Here is an 18570-nt window from a genome sequence, read left to right on the forward strand (position 1 = left end):
AATAAAAGTAATTAATTAAAAAAATTAAATGTAGGAGCCAGTGTGAGCGATAGCACAGCGGGTAGGGTGTTTGCCTTGCACACGGCTGACTCAGGTTCAATTCCTCCGACCCTCTCGGAGAGCCCGGCAAGCTACTGAGAGTATCCTGCCCACATGGCAGAGCCTGGCAAGCTACCCATGGCATATTCGATATGCCAAAAACAGTAACAAGCCTCACAATAGAGATGTTACTGGTGCCCGCTTGAGCAAATGGATGAACAACGGGACGACAGTGCTACAGGAGCCAGCGTAATCGAGAGACTATTTTACCCCAAATTGTTTATTGTGTTTCTTCTCATTCCAGTGAATACTTAATAATGCAGAAAATTCAATAGCACAGAAAATACAAAACAATGAAATCACCTAATGGAGATTTTTTTTTTCCCAAACGAAAATAAATCTTAACATTTGCGAGAGCCTGTCATTCTTGTGTTCTCCTTCCTCTCTGTCTCCACTTCAGACGCTTTTGTACTATTTAATGCTAGGATGTCTTGACAGCTTCCACAGGGCATTGTTCAACTATATAATTTACATAAGATCATCTCACATTTTGTTTGATTGCTTTCTTTTAAATCCAGCAGATGTATTTTACAACTTGATTTCTTTTGTCCGTTTTTCTCAGTCATACCCACGCAGTGCTCAGGGACCACTCCTAGCTCTGTGCTCAGGGGACCATGTGATGCTGGGGTTCAAATCTGGGATCTCTAGAATGCAAAGTATTCAGCCCATTGAGCGATTTCTCTGCCCCAACAACTTGATTTTCCAAGGACTGCATAGTATCCCATTGTCAGCGTGTTTCCTAGTCTTCCTGGATTTATTTAAACAACCCCAAATGGTTCTTGCATAGGTTGCTTTAAAATGGTGACCTTGGCCCACTGTACTAACTAGGAAGAGAATCACTGCATGATTTCTGGGGCAAAGTAAACTCTGATATACCAGAGATAGCTGGATTTGAAGCATTTTGCCATTCTGCCCCATTTCTATATACTCCGTTGACACGTTGTGGAGTTTGAATCTGGAGGACTAGGGTGGGATTATGGCCAGAGGGTTCCCCAAAGATACTCTCGGCAGGGTCACCCGGAGCCTAGGAAGCTGTGATCTTCCAGGATGATGCTGTGCGAGCAGCCCTGGCTGGGGTCCCATCACACCCTCAGAGACCCCGAGCCCCAAGGCTCCACAAAAGGGGCTTCCTCCTTGGCGCTAACGGCCCGGGTCGGTCTGAGGTAGGGCAGGCTGCTGAGGGGCGACTGTGCCCCTAAATTCACTGGGCTCCTACCTCGGCCTGAGGAAGCTCCGTTCCCACCACCTGCACGCCATGGGGAGGCTGCACACCTGCTCGTGAGGCAGCCCAGGGAGGCCCAGACAGCATCTCATCTCCCCTCAGCTGCTGTGACTTGGTTTCCCGGCCAGGGACTATAGGGGAGGCTGGTCAGTGGTGTCCAGCAGAGGGGCCCTATGTCCAGCCTCGTTTGTCAGCGCGTGTTGGGGCCAGGAGCAGTTTCGGCGAGAGGCTGTGACGTGTCTGGGTTGCCTGTCACCTCAGCTGATTCCGTAGCTGGTTTGCCAGACCCACATTTCAGCCAAACGTGACGGCTGGAGCAATGGCGTGACGGACAGGGGAACATGTTGGTCCCGGGACTAGGACCTGGCCCTGACTGTGCTCACTGCCCAGGTCTTGTTCAGCCCGTGGCCCCGGGCAGACCTGTCAAATCTGTCGCATCTCCTGGGGGCAACTTATCAGAAAGGCAAAAGGCCACTTCCTGTTGGCGTCCAGCCTGGGGAAACGCTCTCCCCCGTGCTGGCAGCCTCCCGATTGGCTGGCGACCTGGGGGAGGGGGTGCTTGACCCTGGGTTTGATTCTGGGGCACAGCACCCCATATGGCTCTCCGAGCCCCTTCCCCTCCTGCCTGCTAAGGAGTGCTCCAGAACAGAGCCAGAGTGAGCCCCGATACCCTGGGTGGGGCCCAAGCACTCCTGGGGGAAGCCCCTGCTCCCGCGCCCAGCTGTTAGGAGTAGCCCATCGCTCAGGAAGAATGGAGGCCCGCTAGATTAGGCTGACTTCTCGATTTCTTCAGAGAAAAAAGTGAATTTTGATATTTAACTGGGGGAGGGGCCAGACTAAGACACATCTGGGCTCACACACTTGGTTCTGGGGCCTCCTGCGTGGGAACCAGGGGAAGCCCAAGGTGCCCTCCAGTTGCTGTGCAGGTTCCTGAGCTGACCCGTGGCAGCTCGGCCATGCAGGAAATGGGACAAGGTCCAGAAAGCACCAACCATCCAGCCTCAACCCAGGCCGCAGTAGCTCAACTCTTGCTATTCTGATCTTTGGGTCACACCAAGCGGTGCTCAGGGCTTCCTCCTAGCTCTGCCCTCAGGAGTCACTCCTGGTGGGCTCGGGGAAGCAGAGGGGGCCGGGGGTTGAACCCGAGCTGGCCGCGTGCACGGCAGGTGCCCTCCCTGCTATGCGATCTGTAGCCCCTCTCAACGCCTTCCTAAGAAGCAGACACGAGAACCACAAGGCGTAACCTCTGGCCTAGGGGAATGCTGACGAGGAGGGGGCTGCTCGCTGAGGGGGGACGGCACAGAGGCCTGCAGTGCCCGCCTCCGGGTGCCCCAGCTGGTGCTCACGAGACTGTTCAGCCAAGCAGGCGGAGCATGTCGGAGACTCTGAACCCCTAAAGGGCTCTCTGTGTCTTAGTTTGGGGGACACACCTGGTGATGCTCAGGGGTTACTCCTGGCTTTGCGCCCAGAAGTGACTCCTGGTGGGGTTGGCGTGTGTGGGGGTGTTGGTCTACGCCGGACCCTAAAGAGCGGACGTGACTGTTCTGTTCAGGAAGCAGTTTATTGCCCCGCCAGGTGCAGCCCGGAGGGAGACGGCGCTCACATCGCCTCGCGCATGGCCTTGCTCAGCTTCTGGATCTTGGTCCTGGCAGACATGTCCACGTACTTCTCTCCGATGCGGACGATCATCCCCCCCATGATGGACGGGTCGGTCTGGGGAAGAACACAGGCACGTGCCAGAGGGCAGTGAGACGAGCAAGAGCCCCGAGGCACACGGGGAAAGAGCCCGGCCTGACGTGAGAGCCGCCCTCTGCGGAACCCCAGGGAGCTCGCTCGGGGCTCCCCCGCTCCTCCCCAGGGTGACCGAGGACAGAGGCCCCCGACCCAGGCCTACCTTCACCTCCAGCTTCAACACTTGGTTTTTGCTCAGGAAGCTCTGCAGGACTGTTTTGAGCTCAGACAGCGTGGCCTCGGGCAGGGCCTGGGGGCCGAGAGGACAGAATCATCCATCCCACCTTGGTGCACGCCAAGCCAGACTTCCCGGGGGGAGCGGGAAGCCCTTTCTGCTCCTGGCCCGTGGAGGGGACCCCCGGGCACCGTCCACAGAGCCCAGTCACACCCGAGAAAGCATCGGGACAGGGGCCAGAGCAATAGGATGGCAAGGTGGGCGTTTGCCTTGCATGTGGCCGACCCGGGGTTTGATCCCTGGCATCCCATACAGTCCCCCAGCACCGCCAGGAGTGATTCCCGAGTGCAGAGCCAGGAGTAATCCCTGTGCATCGCTGGCTGTGACCCCTGCCCCCCAAAAGCACATGACAGCTTCTAAAGGCCCGAGAACCTGGGTATCCCCTCGGCTTCAGCCTCTACTTTCCGGGGAAGCCGCTATTTACCTGGGTTCTAGAAAATCTGCCAGGGAGCTCAGTCCCTCTCGGCCCAGCCTTACTCACTGGAGAAATAGAGAGGGGCTCAAGGGGGAACCTGCACCTCCACACACCCACAATCCCGCCCCCCCCCCAGGAGCTCTGATGGCATCTCCCAGGGCTGGGGCGGGTTCAGCAGCTCCCACCATCACCCCTGGGATCCGGCCCCGGGCCGGCAGCAGTCAGTCCTGTTTCCATGGGGAAACTGGAGCCCAGAGTGGCCACAGGAGCGGGTATGGACCGCCCGCTGCCAGGACAGCATCCACCCCTGGCGACGCTCCCGGCTCTGCACTCAGGAACGACTCCTGGCACTACTCTTGGGGGACCGTGTGATGCCGGGGATGGAACCTGGGCTGACCACAAGCGCCCTGCCCGCCCCTCCTCGCCCCCGCCCGTCACTCACAGAGGCCGTGGTCACTGTGCAGGGGACTTCGCCACGGTGGACGCTCATCATGGTGGAAAAGGCCGAAATGATCCCGGGGGTGTTGTTCAAACGCCCATTTTCGGCAAGCAGATCTGGGGAGACAGCGGGGCCGGGTCGCAGAGCACAATGTTCTCCCTGCCAAGGGGCCCCTGTGCCCCCCCCACCCCCCGCCCCAGCAGAGTCCCAGGGCCTGGGACTCACTGATGAGGTTGGTGGTGATTGGGGACAGCTTCTCCCGGGCTGTCAGGTCACCGATGCTCTTCACCTTGATGGCGCGCTTCACGTGCGGGTTCAGGATGGAGGCCGCCAGCTTGGGCTCCTTCAGCAGTTGCTGCGGAGGCATCGGCCAGAGCTGCCTCAGCATGGGGGCCTCCCCCTCGCCACGCGCACGCGTACGCGTGCGCACATGCACCCGCGCCCGCTCCCTCTGCCCGGGCTGTCCCACCCACCACCCCACCCCAATTCTGCACAGGAGAATGGTATTTTTTTTCCTGCCTGAAAAAATTTTTAAATGCTCTGATTCATTAATTAAAAATTTCATTTTGAGGGGGCTGGAGCAGTAACAGAGTGGGAAGGCGTTTGCTTGCACACGCTGACCCAGGTTCAATCCCCGGCATCCCATAGGGTCCCCCGAGCACCGCCAGGAGTGATTCCTGAGTGCAGAGCCAGGAGCAACCCCTGAGCACCGCCGGGTGTGACCCAAAAATGCACAGTTTTCCACACAGAGAGGCCAGTGATGGCAGCTGTGCCTGGGCCCTGGCCGCAGCGGGGGCCCCCACGGCACGGGTGGGAGGGGTCTCCTGTACGGTCCTCCCCCGCAGGCGGGAAAGACCGGCTACTTCTATAGTGGCTCAGTGACTCCGGGAGAGGGTGGACCAAGCAGGGTTTGCCACGACTCCCACCAGACCGTGGGCACATGCAGCTACCAGCACGTGCCGCCTCCCTCCGAATTAGGCCGGAGAACCCGAAACCGAGGACTGGGGGGAGGGCGTCACTTTCCTGTCAGCACCCCCTCCACTCCTGGTCCAAGCCCACCGAATACCCTGCGGCGGAAGCGGAAACTTCCCCTGGAGTGCCCCACAAACACGCTCTTCTCCTGTAAAAATCACTGACACGCTGGGGCCGGAGCGACAGCACAGCGGGGAGGGTGTGTGCCTTGCACGCGGCCAACACAGGTTTGATCCCCGGCATCCCATAGGGTCCGCCAAGCACCGCCAGGAGAGATTCCTGAGTGCAGAGCCAGGAGGAACCCCTGAGCATCGCACACAAACAAACAAACAAACAAAAATCCCTGACACATAAACTCAAAGCATTCTGGACTCTGGCTCACTCACGGCTCCCCCTGCTTCTGCAGGGCACGGAGGCCCTAAGGCAAATGCCCGCCCCCTTCTGCATCTCCACATTCCTCAACGCCCCCCTCCCCCCCCCCCCCCCCCCCCGCCAAAGCCCGGGCAACCCTCTCAGCAGGGAACAGCGGGGTTCCGGCCGTTCAGGGGCAGGAAGAAGTTGCCGCAGGAGTGATCACCCGCTGACATGCCCGACAGCAAGCCTCTCGGCCCCCTCGGGAGGGCAACCCGGCTCACCGGCACCCACTCAGCGTTATCTGCAAAGAGAAGCGGGCAGAGACGCCCAACTACAGCTGAATTCCCGTTAGGACCAGCTCAGGATGAAAAAAGTGAACAAGACACACACAGCTCTGCTACACAACGAGCCAGCAGGGCCCTCCTGAGTCCAACAGTAAGCTAGACACAAAGCCTGAGAAAGAAGTGGGTGGAAAAACACATTCTGGGCCGGCAGCGGCGGAGCCAGGGGCTCTGAAGCCAGGGCCGCAAGTTCTCCTGCCTCAGTTCTTTTTCTCTTGGGGGCAGATCTCACAGGAACACACCCTCAAGTAACTCAAAAGGAGAAGAAACATTGGATGGGGACTCTGCCGGGAGCAGAAAGACGCGCTCACCGCCACTCGCAGCAGCTCCTTCTCCACTTGGTCCAGCTTGTTCTGTTTGGACGCAGCAGAGTACAGAGCCGTGGCATAGCGACCTTCGACACCGTAGATCTGGATGGGTGGCTGTAAAGACAGGGCGGGGAGAGGGAGGAGAGAGCCGTCATCAGACGGCCAACAGGCAGGTCCAACACACACAGAATGGGGATCACACATTTTCTACAGCCCAGAAGTTTAAATATCCCACCACGGGGCTGTATGAAATTATCGATCCTAACAAATTAGGGAAGTTTCCTTTTGAACTTGCAGTGTCTTATCTCAAAGCAAGGGGTAGTAGAGGGAACAGTGTTTGATGTCCTCCAGCCAGAACTACCTATCATTCCATTATGACATTTCTGGGACAGGTTAATGCTTCCTTCAAGGTCGAGTACGGGAGATCTGAAGCGCACATAGACCTAAGCCATGTGTTTATGAGATGAATGTATGTAGACTTGCCAATGTTACAGGCAACTCTACACATTCCCTTCTGTCTCTCCACCGGTTCAGTTCAGTGGACCCCTCCCCCTGGGCAATTTACTAAGTGCCCAATGCTTACATTTTTAAAAAGAATAGACTTTCCCCACCCCCAAAAACACCCCATCATCAGTATATATGTGTAGTGGTACTATACAGTTGTAGTTAAAAAACTTAGGCTTTGAAGAAGGAACCTTATTTTTTTCCTAATTTTTGTGTCCCGTCACCCCCCACACAACTGGAGATGCTACTTGCTCCATACTCAGGAACTGTTCCTTGCGGTGCTCGGGGGACCATGTGGGATGCCAGGGATAGAACCTGGGTCAGCCACACGGATGGGAACCGCCCTACCTGCTGTACTATCATTCCAGTCCCTGAAGAAGGAACTTTTCATCCAACTCCACGACTGAGTTGACTAACCCTGGACAAGAGATGTCCTGGGGCCCACTTCCTCTGATGTGGGACAGCCCCAGCCATCCTCCTACATAAAGGTCTTGCCTGTCACAGGGCGGACACCTGACACTGGCTGGTTCTCTAACCCACAGCCCCCGTCACCATGTGGGCACCACAAACTGGGCAGGAAGGTCCCGGGGGGTCACCTGCCCCCCTGGACTCCCGCTCTCACACCAGCGTCACAAGCACACACGGGCGAGGAGTGTAAGTGGGCGCGCATACCCTCACGAGCTTGGCGAAGGGCCTGGCCACAGATGTGCTGAAGGATCGCACCTGGAAGACAATCAAAAGCGGATGAAGTGAGACTCCTGGGTCTGACGCAAGAACAAGACGATTTGAAGACGACTTCGACAGGGGCTGGAGCGATAGCACAGCAGGGAGGGCATTTGCTTTGCACGCGGCCGACCTAGGTTCGATTCCCAGCATCCCATAGGGTCCCCTGAGCACCGCCAGGAGTGATTCTGAGTGCAGAGCCAGGAGGAACCCCTGTGCGTCGCCGGGTGTGACCCAAAAAGCACAGAAAAAAAAAAAAGAAACAACCCAAAAAACCAAAGACGACTTTGACAGTCAAGGCTTCGGTGGCTTGGCGCAGAGATGCCACCAGGGTCGAGCTGTCTGGGCTGCCCCGGAGCGAATCTGGGGAGCGAATCCCCCGCTGGAGAGTCACCAAGCTGCTCCCGCCACCCTCCCCGCCACAAGACGAGGATCCCGGGCGAAAACACGGATTGCTCCGGGAAATGTTTGTGAACAATCCAGCCGGCAGCCTGAGGCATCTGCCCCGGGCAGGGTTTCGGGCCCCCCCAGAGAGGGGGACCCTCCGCTTGGTACTCCAAGGCTACCCCAGGAATTCCTGGGTCCGAGCAAAAGGCTATCCCCATGCCTACCTGGGCCGCCCCCAGCCCCGGCAGCTCCCAGGGCGCAGAGGGCTGAAACCCTGAAGTTCCAAAGGACCCACGGGGTCACCTTCCTGGACCTCCAGCAACCCCTGCGGCCCAACGACCACGGACACTGTCCTGAGGCCCCCCCGGGCTCTTCGGAGCACGCCGCTGGGGGCTCCGGCGGGGTCTGCAAGTCTCGCCTCCCGTCGACAGCAGCAGGAAGTGCGACTCTTCCTTCCCCGCTTCTGTCTGGGGGCTGGGGGGCCACATCCGGCGGTGCTCAAGGCCCACGCGCGGCTCTGGGCTCGGGGGCCACCCCTGATGGGGGCCAGGGGTGTCCACGTGCGGGGTCCGGCACAGCTAACGGGGGGGGGGGGGCGCTGCAGGCCCGGTGTCCCTCCCCACCCCCTCCCTCCCTCCGACTCTCTTCCTGGCTCTGGGTGCCCACACTGGGCACCCAGAGGCCGGGCGTTTAAACCTGGGGATGCCCCGTTCCGTGCAAAACACAGGGGACAGGGGCAAAAGCGCGCTCACCTGCCGGGACAGCCCGGACACTACCGGCGCGGCCATCTTCTCCCGGGCGGCTGGAGGTCAAAGCCGAGCGGGGAGCGCGCGGCGGACGCCAGGGCGCAGGCGCGCGGGCGCACGGCTCCCTGGGAAATGTAGGCGGGGGCGCCAAGGCGCACGCGCAAGGGCCTTCCACAGCCTGGGAGTTGTAGTCTTTAGATGACGTGAATAAAGGGCTGGATCCAAAGGTCGGGTCCTAGCCCGGAGGAGTCGGGGTTAATAGGTGGAGCTTGTGGGGTGGGACTGCACCTGAAAGTGAGATCTAGGGGTCACTGATTTAGGCGCTAGTGTGGGGTTTATTGCTCCTGGTTTGGAATTTTCCACGGAGATAAATACATGTATACATAATAATTAATATGTCATTATATATAATAATACATACCCACCACGTAAAAGTTGTATCAATCTCTCTCTCTCTCTCTCTCTCTCTCTCTCTCTCTCTCTCTCTCTCTCTCTCTCTCTCTCAATAATACATATAACTATACTCTTGCTTTAGCTTTACATGCTATGTAAAGGGTGTACCAAGTTCTCTCTCTCTCTCTCAATTTGAGCCACACCCGTAGATGCTCAGGGCTTACTCCTGGCTCTGCACTCAGGACTTTTTCCTGGTGGTGCTGAGGGGATCGACCCCTGGGTCAGTTGTGTGCAAGGCAAACTCCTGACTTGCTGTACTATTGTTTGAGTCCCTCAAGTTCAATTTCTCAAGTTGTATTTAAAGAAAAGAAAAAATAACTTTAATTTCAAGAGTGGTCCCAAACTGTCCAGTACTAGAACCTTAACAGCCCCTGACGCCTCTACCCACTCACCAGTTGCTTTGGGTAGTGTGAGGATCTTGGTTTCAAGCTGGGCAGAATGATTATCTGAAACCTAAAATAGAAAAGTTGGGGTTTGAGCAAGAGAAAATTGGACAAATTTCCCTGAATTCATTAAAACAACCTCTTTCAACTGATTTACCCTCAAGAAACCCCTGGGGTGGGTGTGTGTGTGATCTTGGTTGTAATAATCAGATTCTGAGGTTAATTTAAGAGTCCCCCGCACCCCCCCAGGCTGGAGCGATAGCACAGCAGGTAGCGCGTTTGCCTTGCACATGGCCAACCCGGGTTCAATTCCCAACATCCCATATGGCCCCTCGAGCACTGCCAGGAGTAATTCCTGAGTGCATGAGCCAGGAGTAACCCCTGTGCATCGCCGGTGTGACTCAAAAAGAAAAAAAAAGTCCTCACTCCAACATTACAAAAATCTTGTAAAGAGAAAGAATGTAATTGTCATTTTTCACGGCTCAGAGACCATTTTCTCTAATATTTTGGTGTGTGTGTGTGTGTGTGTGTGTGTGTGTGTGTTCCTGGTGGTTTTGAACTGTGCAGGCTTGAAATCCAGGTGGTCTGGAGATCAATGGTTCAATGATGTAACTTCTCCGTGTTTCAGGATTTGTTTCTTGTTTGCTGGCTTATTTTTGCTTTGTGTGGTGGGTCACTCTGCTGTGCTCTGGACCATGTGAGATCCGGACTGGAACTCTGGGCAGGTGCTGAAGCCCGCTGGGCAGCCCTCTGGGTCCCTGCAGACACCAGTGCCTCCTGCTTCTCTCCTTCAGTGTCCCCGCCCCCCCACTCCCCCGCCAAAGACCCCCCCACCCCGCCGCCTGGCCTTGGAAAGCTCAGTTCACAGATTCTATTGCGATGGATCATTGGTTCTTCTCTTAGGATGTTCCTTCATATCCCACGTATGGGGGAGATCATTCTGTGTCTGCCCCCCTCCTTCTGGATGACTTAGTTCAGCACGGTACCAGCTCCATCCAAGTAGTAGCAAATTGCACGATTTCATTTTGTCTGATAATTGATAGTATTCCACGGTGTATACAGAGTATATAGACGTATATATAGTAAACTATAGTTTCTTTAATCGCTTATCTGTTCTTGGACATTTGGGTCGTTTCCATATTTTGGCTATTGTCGATAATACTGTGATGCATATAGGAGTGCAAATGTCCTTTTGGAATAGCAGTTTGGGGTCCTTGGGGTACATGCCAAGTAGTGGAATTGCTGGATCATATGGAAGCTCAATTCCTAGCTTTTTTGAGAAGTGTCTAAATTGTTTTCCAAGTAGGTCAAATCAGGTGATATTTCACACAGCAGTGAAGGAGAGTTCCTTTTCCCCACCTTCATGCCAACACTGGTTACTTTTGTTCTTTGTGATGTGTGCTAAGTCTCAGTAACGCTAATTCTTTATTAACTTTTTTAATTACTTAGATGAAGTTGCACTATTTCATTTAGTATCTTGACTTTTTTTCCTTAATGTAAAAGAAAAGATGGGTATTAAATTATACCCAGAGATCATGAACACCTATTACAGTAAAAGCACATTTCCAAATTTTGGAAGTCTTACAAATATTTTATGACTGCAATGAATATTCTATAACTTAATTCTGCAATGATTTTAAATATAATTCAGATGACTTCTAATCTTCCCATTTTACTTTATGGTTTATTTATTTACTTTTGGATGAGCTTCTCTTTACTATCTCTCTTTATCCCTATAATATCTCTTCAGCCTCTCTAGACACAGACTTTAAAAAAATTGTTAATCATAACATGAGACTGACACCCAAGGACAGTAGACACAAGGGCCAGGAATATTGCCCCATAGTTGGAAGTCTGCTCATGAGCTGGGGGAGAAGGCAGCTGGGATAGAGAAGGGATCACTAAATCAATGATGGTTGGAGGGATTGTTCGGGATAGAAGACGTGTGCTGAAAGTAGGTAAAGGACCAAACGTGATAGCCTCTCAGTATCTGTATTGAAAACCATAATGCCCAAAAGTAGAGAGAGAGAGAGAGTATGGGGGAAATTGTCTGCCATGGAGGCAGGGGGAGGATTGGAAAGGGGGGTATACTGGGGACATTGGTGGTGGAGAATGTGCACTGGTGGAGGGATGGGCGTTCAATCATTATATGATTGAAACTCAAACATGAAAGCATTATAACTGTATCTCATGGTGATTCAATAAAAAAAGAAAAACTGTGTGTGTGTGTGTGTGTGTGTGTGTGTGTGTGTGTGTGTGTGTGTATTAGGGTAACCTTTACATGGATTTCAAGAACTGGCAAAACTCGAAGGTATAATCACTTGGCTGCATGAGGCCAGGCTGTTTTGTGGAGGTCTTAAGCAATTTGAGTTTCACTAGCAGTGCCTGAAAAGCCTTCTTTCAGTGCCAGGGAGAGAGGACAGGGGTTAAGGCCAACGCTTTCCTTTGTATGGTTCCCAGTTTAGACCCCAGCACCACACAGTTGCCTGGGAACTGCTCAGTACGGCCCTGATGACCCCCACCACCACTCAGCATAGCTTCGAAGGCCCCCAAACATCGCTGTGGTGACCTGCGTGGTCCCAAACTGCGGGGCCTGAGCAGCACTGCATCCTGGTTAGACTGGTCAGCCAACCAGTCTGTAATAGTATAATTTATTTCACTTGCATTCGGTAGACTGGGAGCACCTGTAAGGACAATTAGAGGCCGCCTTAAAAACCTTCATCCCTCTCGGAGAGCCCGGCAAGCTACCGGCTCACCGTGAGAAAAGTTACAAAGCTTATGGGTTTAAGTCTTGGTCATACAATGATGGAACACCCGTCCCTTCACCAGTGCACATTTTCCATCACCAAACACCCCAGTATGCCCCCGCCTTCCCACCTCCTCCCCCTACCTGTGTGGCAGATGATTCCCATATTACTCTCTCTCTCTCTGCAGTGATTACATTCAATATTTCAACACCAGACCCACCATTATTATTTGGGACTTTATCCCAACGTTCAGATCTGCTGAAAAGGCAACATTCGACAGTTTGTTTTCTATTGCTGATTATGAATAGCATATGATGTCTGAAATTTTAATAATTAAATCTGGAGGGATTTCTGCCGAAAGCCGCTGGGTTCCAAGATTCTTATGTGAGTCTCTGGGGTCGTGGCCCTTAAGCAGCTGGATGAGTAGCCAGAGGGGCCGTTCGTGGGCTTCGACTTGGGGTCTAGTTGTGGGGAGGAAAAGGCCGGCTCCATCCCCATCCTGTGAGGTCCCACGTGTCTCGTCCCTGCTGGCCCATACCTGACTGTCCAGTGGCCTCTGGAAGATGGCGGCCCCCGAGCCGCCAGGGGGAATTGGTGGTGGGGCAGCACCTTTTCCCACCTGGGGTGGCCCGGGGCAAGTAACCTGATGCAAAGTCCGGATGCATTTCTGCCAACAACCGTTGGGTTCCGGGGTTCATATGTGAGTCTCTGGGATCGTGGCCGTTCAGCCAAGCTTTCCTGTTTGAGTTTCAGTCATACAGTGACCGATCACCCAGCCCTCCACCCGTGCACATCTTCCACCACCAAGGTCCTCAGTATCCTACCCCGTCCCGCCTCTCCCCCTGCCTCTACAGCAGACAATCTCCCTCAGACCTTTTTGTATTCCTTGCTATGAATAGCATAAGATGTCATGTGGCCATGAGAGCTAACATTTTAATTAATTAATTATTGTTATTATTTTTTGCTTTTTGGTCACAGTCAGCAATGCTCAGGGGCTACTCCTGGCTCTGCACTCAGGAATTACTCCTGGCAGTGCTCGAGGGACCATATGGGATGCTGGGGATTGAACCCCGATCAGCTGCATGCAAGGCAAATGCCCTACCTGATATAGTATTGCTTCAACCCCAAGAGCTAAGGTTTTAGATAATTAGGAGACCATAGATTTTTTTCTGAAATCTCTGGACCTCATGGCCCCATACATGGCCTCATGACACCTCCTAAGTCCTCAATTCTGATGTACCTGTAGGAGCACACCAAATTAGATGGGAAAGTAACATAGAAGCCGAACTAAACCAAACCAACAAAAAATGAGAATGCAGAAGGCTCGACTAACAATGCAGAGCTTAGTAAATGCTCAGGCAGGGACTTAACAACCCCGTGATGAGATATGATGAGATATAACAATTATCACCTAAAAATGGATTTTTCACCTAGAAGTTAATTTTTTTTTCTTTTTGGGTCACACCTGGTGATGCTCAGGGGTTACTCCTGGTTCTGCACTCAGGAATGGCTTCTGGCGGTGCTCAGGGAACCATATGGGATGCTGGGGATCAAACCCAGATTGACTGCTGCGTACAAGACAAATGCCCTCTCCACTGTTCTATTGCTCTGGCCTAGAAACTGATTCTTAAACATATTGGTTTTTATATTGGAGCTATGTTAGCTAACCAATTTCAGCTCTAGAATTGTATCAACAGTTGTGGGTTTTGTCTGTAGCACTGTAGCACTGTCGTCCTATTGTTCATTGATTTGCTTGAGCGGGCACCAGCAATGTCTCCATTATGAGACTTGTTATTACTGTTTTTGGCATATCAAATACTCCCTGGGTAGCTTGCCAGGATCTGCAATGTGGGCAGGATGGATACTCTCCGTAGCTTACTGGGTTCTCTGAGAGGGACGGAGGAATCAAACCTGGGTTGGCCATGTGCAAGGCAAACGCTCTACCCACGGGGGGTTTTGTCTACACTAAATCACGAATCACGAATCACGAAATCCCGTTAATCACCGATTTCTCGGGTGGGCTCAGTAACATCTCATTTCATCCTTTCCCTGAGATCTTAGAAGTCTATCTCGACTTGGCCCTCCTAAGGATGTTGCACTGGGGGCTCTTCAGGGCCAGGGGGATGAGATCCAGCTTGTTACTGGATTTAGCATATGAATACACCATAGGAAGCTTGCAAGGCTGTCCCATGTGGGCAGGAAACTCTCAGAAGATTGCCAGTTTCTCCCAGAGGGAGAAGTAGGCTAAAGATATCTTCTGGGAGCTTGCTTTTAAGTCTCTCTGTGGATGTTGGCCGTTGATGGGATCACACACACCTGGGTTCTTCTGCCGGTACCTTCATGCGTGAGGCCTGTCCGAACGTGTGGAGAGGGGCCTTGAGCATGGCTGTAGCTAGGTTCCGGTGGTCTTCGGCCGCTGGGAGCTCTGCTCGGGGTGGGGAGGGAAGCTGGAACCCATCCCCTCCAAGGGGCCCCAGGGAAGACAACCAGGCATGTGGGCAAGAGACTCTCTGCACTACACTACATAAATAAATGCTACACTAAATAAATGAAATTTTAAAATGGTTTTAGCATCTCACATAAAGGCAAAGAGAGGGAGTATGTAAGGTGCTTGCTTTGCACGTGCTTGCAGCTACTGAAAATCTGGTGTGATCCCCTGCACCACATACAGCTCCTGCCACCCCCAGCACTCCCAGGACTCCTGAGCACAGAGCCAGGAATAGCTCCTGAGCACCCCAACCCCTCCACCCTCCACCCCTGCAGGCAACAACAACAATGACCACAAAGGCACACGGGTTGCATTTGTGAAATTAGAGTTGCAAGAGTTTTCATCCTATAGAAGCATTTTCTGAGCGGGGAGGGCAGGGGAACACAAAATAAATCCTGTAGATTTTTCCACCAAGCACCACCTGTCGCTCACACGCTCAGAAGGGAAGCAGCGAAGGCTGCCTTGCTCCTGCCATCTGCCACCAAACTGGCACGCACAGTCATGCACGCACACCCTCGGCCCCCGAGGCGGCCTGTGACATGACTTCAAGCTGGCGAGTTCCCTGAAAGAAACAGGCTTCAAAGTTGGACCATGACAGTGGCTGTCATGATGAGGCTCACAGAGGGGCTGGGGACGGTGCAGTGAGCAGCAGCCGGGCTCTTGCCTAGCATCACCTGGTCCCCTGAGCATCACTGGAGGGATCCCCAGCAGTGCTGGCCCAAAGGACCTTGAGACACCCCCGGCCTTCCGCCCATCCCAACAGCCTGAAGTGATGGACTTTCTGTTTGACTTTATTTCTTGGCCACGCCTGGTGGTGTACAGGACTTACTCCTGGCTCTGCTCTCAGAACTTACTCCTGGCTCTGCTCAGGACTTACTCCTGGCTCTGCTCTCCTGGCTGGGCTCCAGGGACCATATGTGGCGCTGGGGACGGGACTGGAGGCATCTACGTGCCAGGCAAGCGCCCTACCAGCTGCACTATCCAACCCCCCTCTCCCCCGCGCCAGTGATCAACTTTCTGATAAACGGGATTTTGGCAAACCGGGTGCAGCCGCTCCTGGCGCATGCTCACTGACATCCCGCTTGGACTTGGTTCCAGTCCCAAGGGCGCGTCCTCTGACACGCTCCCGAGCTGCATAATGAGATGCTAATGAGACACTTTACACCCCTGCACAGGCTCAGCCACCCTCACCGTGGCTCACTCTAAAAACCCCTCCCCAGAAATCCCAGTGTGCGACTCTCCCCCCACAGTGCGGGTCTCCGGTGCTGTCCTGTCTCTTTAATAAATTTGCGATTAGCTGCTCCGTCTTAATTTTGAATCCTTTCTCCGATAAAGGCAAAATACAGAAGGAGAGCCAAGTTTCCTTCCCAGCCTCAGTCCAGCACACACGCCGCCACCTGGGGGTGGATGACGACACGTTTTCTTAGGCTGGCAGAATACATGCTAAGATGGGGTGTGTGTGTGGGGGGGGCGGTCTTCACTGTGAATAGTGGTCCAGATACGCCCCAATTTCCGGAAGTCTGAGTCCTCACATTTCTAAAATTTTTGCAAGACTTCATCTGTGTCGGTTTTTTACTAACCCAAAGAAATCCGCCCCTAGAACACACAGAATCGTATAAACTAATGCTACCTCCATTGAGGAATAATAGTAACAACAACAGCAACAATAATAATAATGGGTTGGAATGATAGAACAGAGGCTAGGGCATTTGCCTTGCATAAAACCAACCCAGGTTGGATTTCCAGCACCCTATAGGGTCCCCTGAGGACGGGCCAGGCGTGATGCCTGAGTGCAGAGCCGGGCGTAAGGCCTGAACACAGCCAGGTGTGACTGGCTAATAGAAATAAAAGAGAGACCAGGGCTATCTCAGGGGTGGACGTGGTAAGGCCACAGCTCAGTCCTCAACACACACAACCACAGGCATGAGAGCACCACAGCCAAGTGTGTGACCAAAGGCCATTGCAGAGACAATAAAGGTGGGGAAAAAAACCCGAAAAGGAAATATGATGATGCATTAGAAAAGAAAAAATATCTGAAGAGGATTTTTATCTTTATGGAAAAGATGGAAAATGTCATTCAGCCGTTCCTTTTTGGTTGGTGGGGGGCAGGTTTGCAGTCTCAGAGCTTACTCCCGGCTCTGTGCTCAGGGATAACGCCTGGCAGTGCCTAAGGCACTGTATGCAGTGCCAGGGCTGGAGCTAGGGTTGGCAACATGCACGGCAAGTGCCTTACCCTCCTTTCTGTCTCTTTGACCCATCAGCTTCTTTGCTTTATGCCATTTTGGTTTAGGGAAGGATTTGAGAAATATTCCAGTTATGTTTCAATTAGTTTATTTAATGGTTTCTGGGTCCCATCCAGCAGTGCTTAGGGACTGCTACTGGCTCTGTGCTCAGGGTCACACTTGTGCTTGGGGACCATGCGGCACTGGGCATCTCAAGCTGAGCTTCTGTCTGCAAATCCCGTGTTGAGCCTATTGAACCATCTCCCCGGCCTGCTGTACACTACTTTTGAAAATGGGGGCATCTATAGGAAGATACCCCCTACACATGTTATCACATTCTAGCAGGACTTGGGAAATGTTCGCATTATTTATGGCACTTAAAAAAAATCTTGAGGTGTATTCTGCATCAAGTCTCTCTCTCTCTCTCTCTCTCTCTCTCTCTCTCTCTCTCTCTCTTTCTCTCTCTCTCTCTCTGGCTTTTTGGGCCACACTGGTGATGTTCCGGGATTACTTCTGGCTCTGCACTCAGGAATTGCTCCTGGCGGGGCTCAGGGAACCATATGGGATGCCGGAGGTTGAACTCATGTTAGCTCTGTGCAAGGCAAACGCCCTCCCAACTGTACTATTATTTTGTGCCCCCTCCCCCCATCAAAAACTTCTCTTTCTGTGCTTTTCTCCTCTGTCATTTTTTTAAAAAATGTATTTTATTTTATTCTGGTTTTTGGACCACACCCAGCGATGCTAAGGTTCTGCACTCAGGAATCACTCCTGATGGTGCTCGGGGAATTACATAGGAGGCCAAAGATAGAAATCGCCTGCAAGGCCAGAGTCCTGGCCTCTGTACTATCTCGCTGGCCCTCCTCTGTGTTTATTTTGAGAACTCTACAGGTCATTCAGAGCAGACAAGAGCCACTTGCTGTGTGTGGGCACAGGCCAGCTTCGCCCCACTCAAAACCTCAAGTGTGGTTTTGCTGTTGACACGTGAGAGTTTGAGTCCAGCGTCATGTTGACCCTCCCAGCACTAGTGAGATGTGGCCCTGATAGCCCCTGGGCATCATGGAGGGGTAGAATAACATTGGTTTGTCCTTTCTGCCTTGCCACAGGGAGCTTAGGTTTACTGAGTTACTCCCATCACAGTGCTCCCGAAGCACTCCCATTCCTGTGTGTTTATCTGTAACCTCTTCTCTGTGCTCTGCTTCCCCAACTGGTCAATCACCTGTATCCCCTAATCAGACTCTGGTAACTTGTAAATATTGTTTTTCTCTTCTTCTTAAGTCCTTTGCATAGTTAATTCAGAGTAATGTTCTTTTTGTATAGACACAGGAAGACAGTTAATGCTATGCTTTTGTAACTTGGGAATTAATTGACCTGAATGATATTCACTCCTGGACATCTGTGTTCTTGACTTAAGCCTCAGTTGCTTTTACTTCCTAGCACCCCTTTCCCCCCCCCAAAAAAAAGAGTCCCAAAGAGGGACTGGATGGACCAAGGGCAAGCTGTGAGCTACCCTGGCATTGAAATGGGCCAGGCCAAAGTGCCATAATTGTAACTTACTTAATTGTAAGTTAAGAGCATGGTCATGGACAAATTCTGTCATGATCCAAAAAGTAACAACTAGGTTAAGACCCTGCTAGGGTTAGGAAAGATTAATCTGGCCTGAGCACTGTATTCTGAGATCTATTGCGAGATGTCCCCAGGAGAGCCACCCTACAAGCTTAATGTATCTCTTACTGTGTCCATGCAAAATGACTAATATTACTGAGGAGTAGAATTAAGATGAATGTTTAAATGGCCTTGAGCC

General features: G+C 52.8%; 1 protein-coding gene across 1 annotated transcript; it reads right to left on the reverse strand.

Moving 5' to 3' along the window:
* Nucleotides 1–282: 282 nt before the first annotated feature.
* ATP5PO (ATP synthase peripheral stalk subunit OSCP) lies at nt 283–8588 on the reverse strand. The gene is made up of 7 exons (XM_004620334.2): nt 8483–8588; nt 7293–7343; nt 6120–6230; nt 4367–4496; nt 4145–4257; nt 3216–3302; nt 283–3034 (listed from the first exon to the last, which is right to left on the reverse strand). Exons 1-7 carry the CDS (start codon nt 8516–8518, stop codon nt 2921–2923), a joined length of 642 nt encoding a protein of 213 aa, XP_004620391.1. The 5' UTR covers nt 8519–8588; the 3' UTR covers nt 283–2920.
* Nucleotides 8589–18570: the final 9982 nt, after the last annotated feature.

Source organism: Sorex araneus, chromosome 2 (genome assembly GCF_027595985.1).
Source record: "Sorex araneus isolate mSorAra2 chromosome 2, mSorAra2.pri, whole genome shotgun sequence".
Classification (NCBI taxonomy): Eukaryota; Metazoa; Chordata; class Mammalia; order Eulipotyphla; family Soricidae; genus Sorex; species Sorex araneus.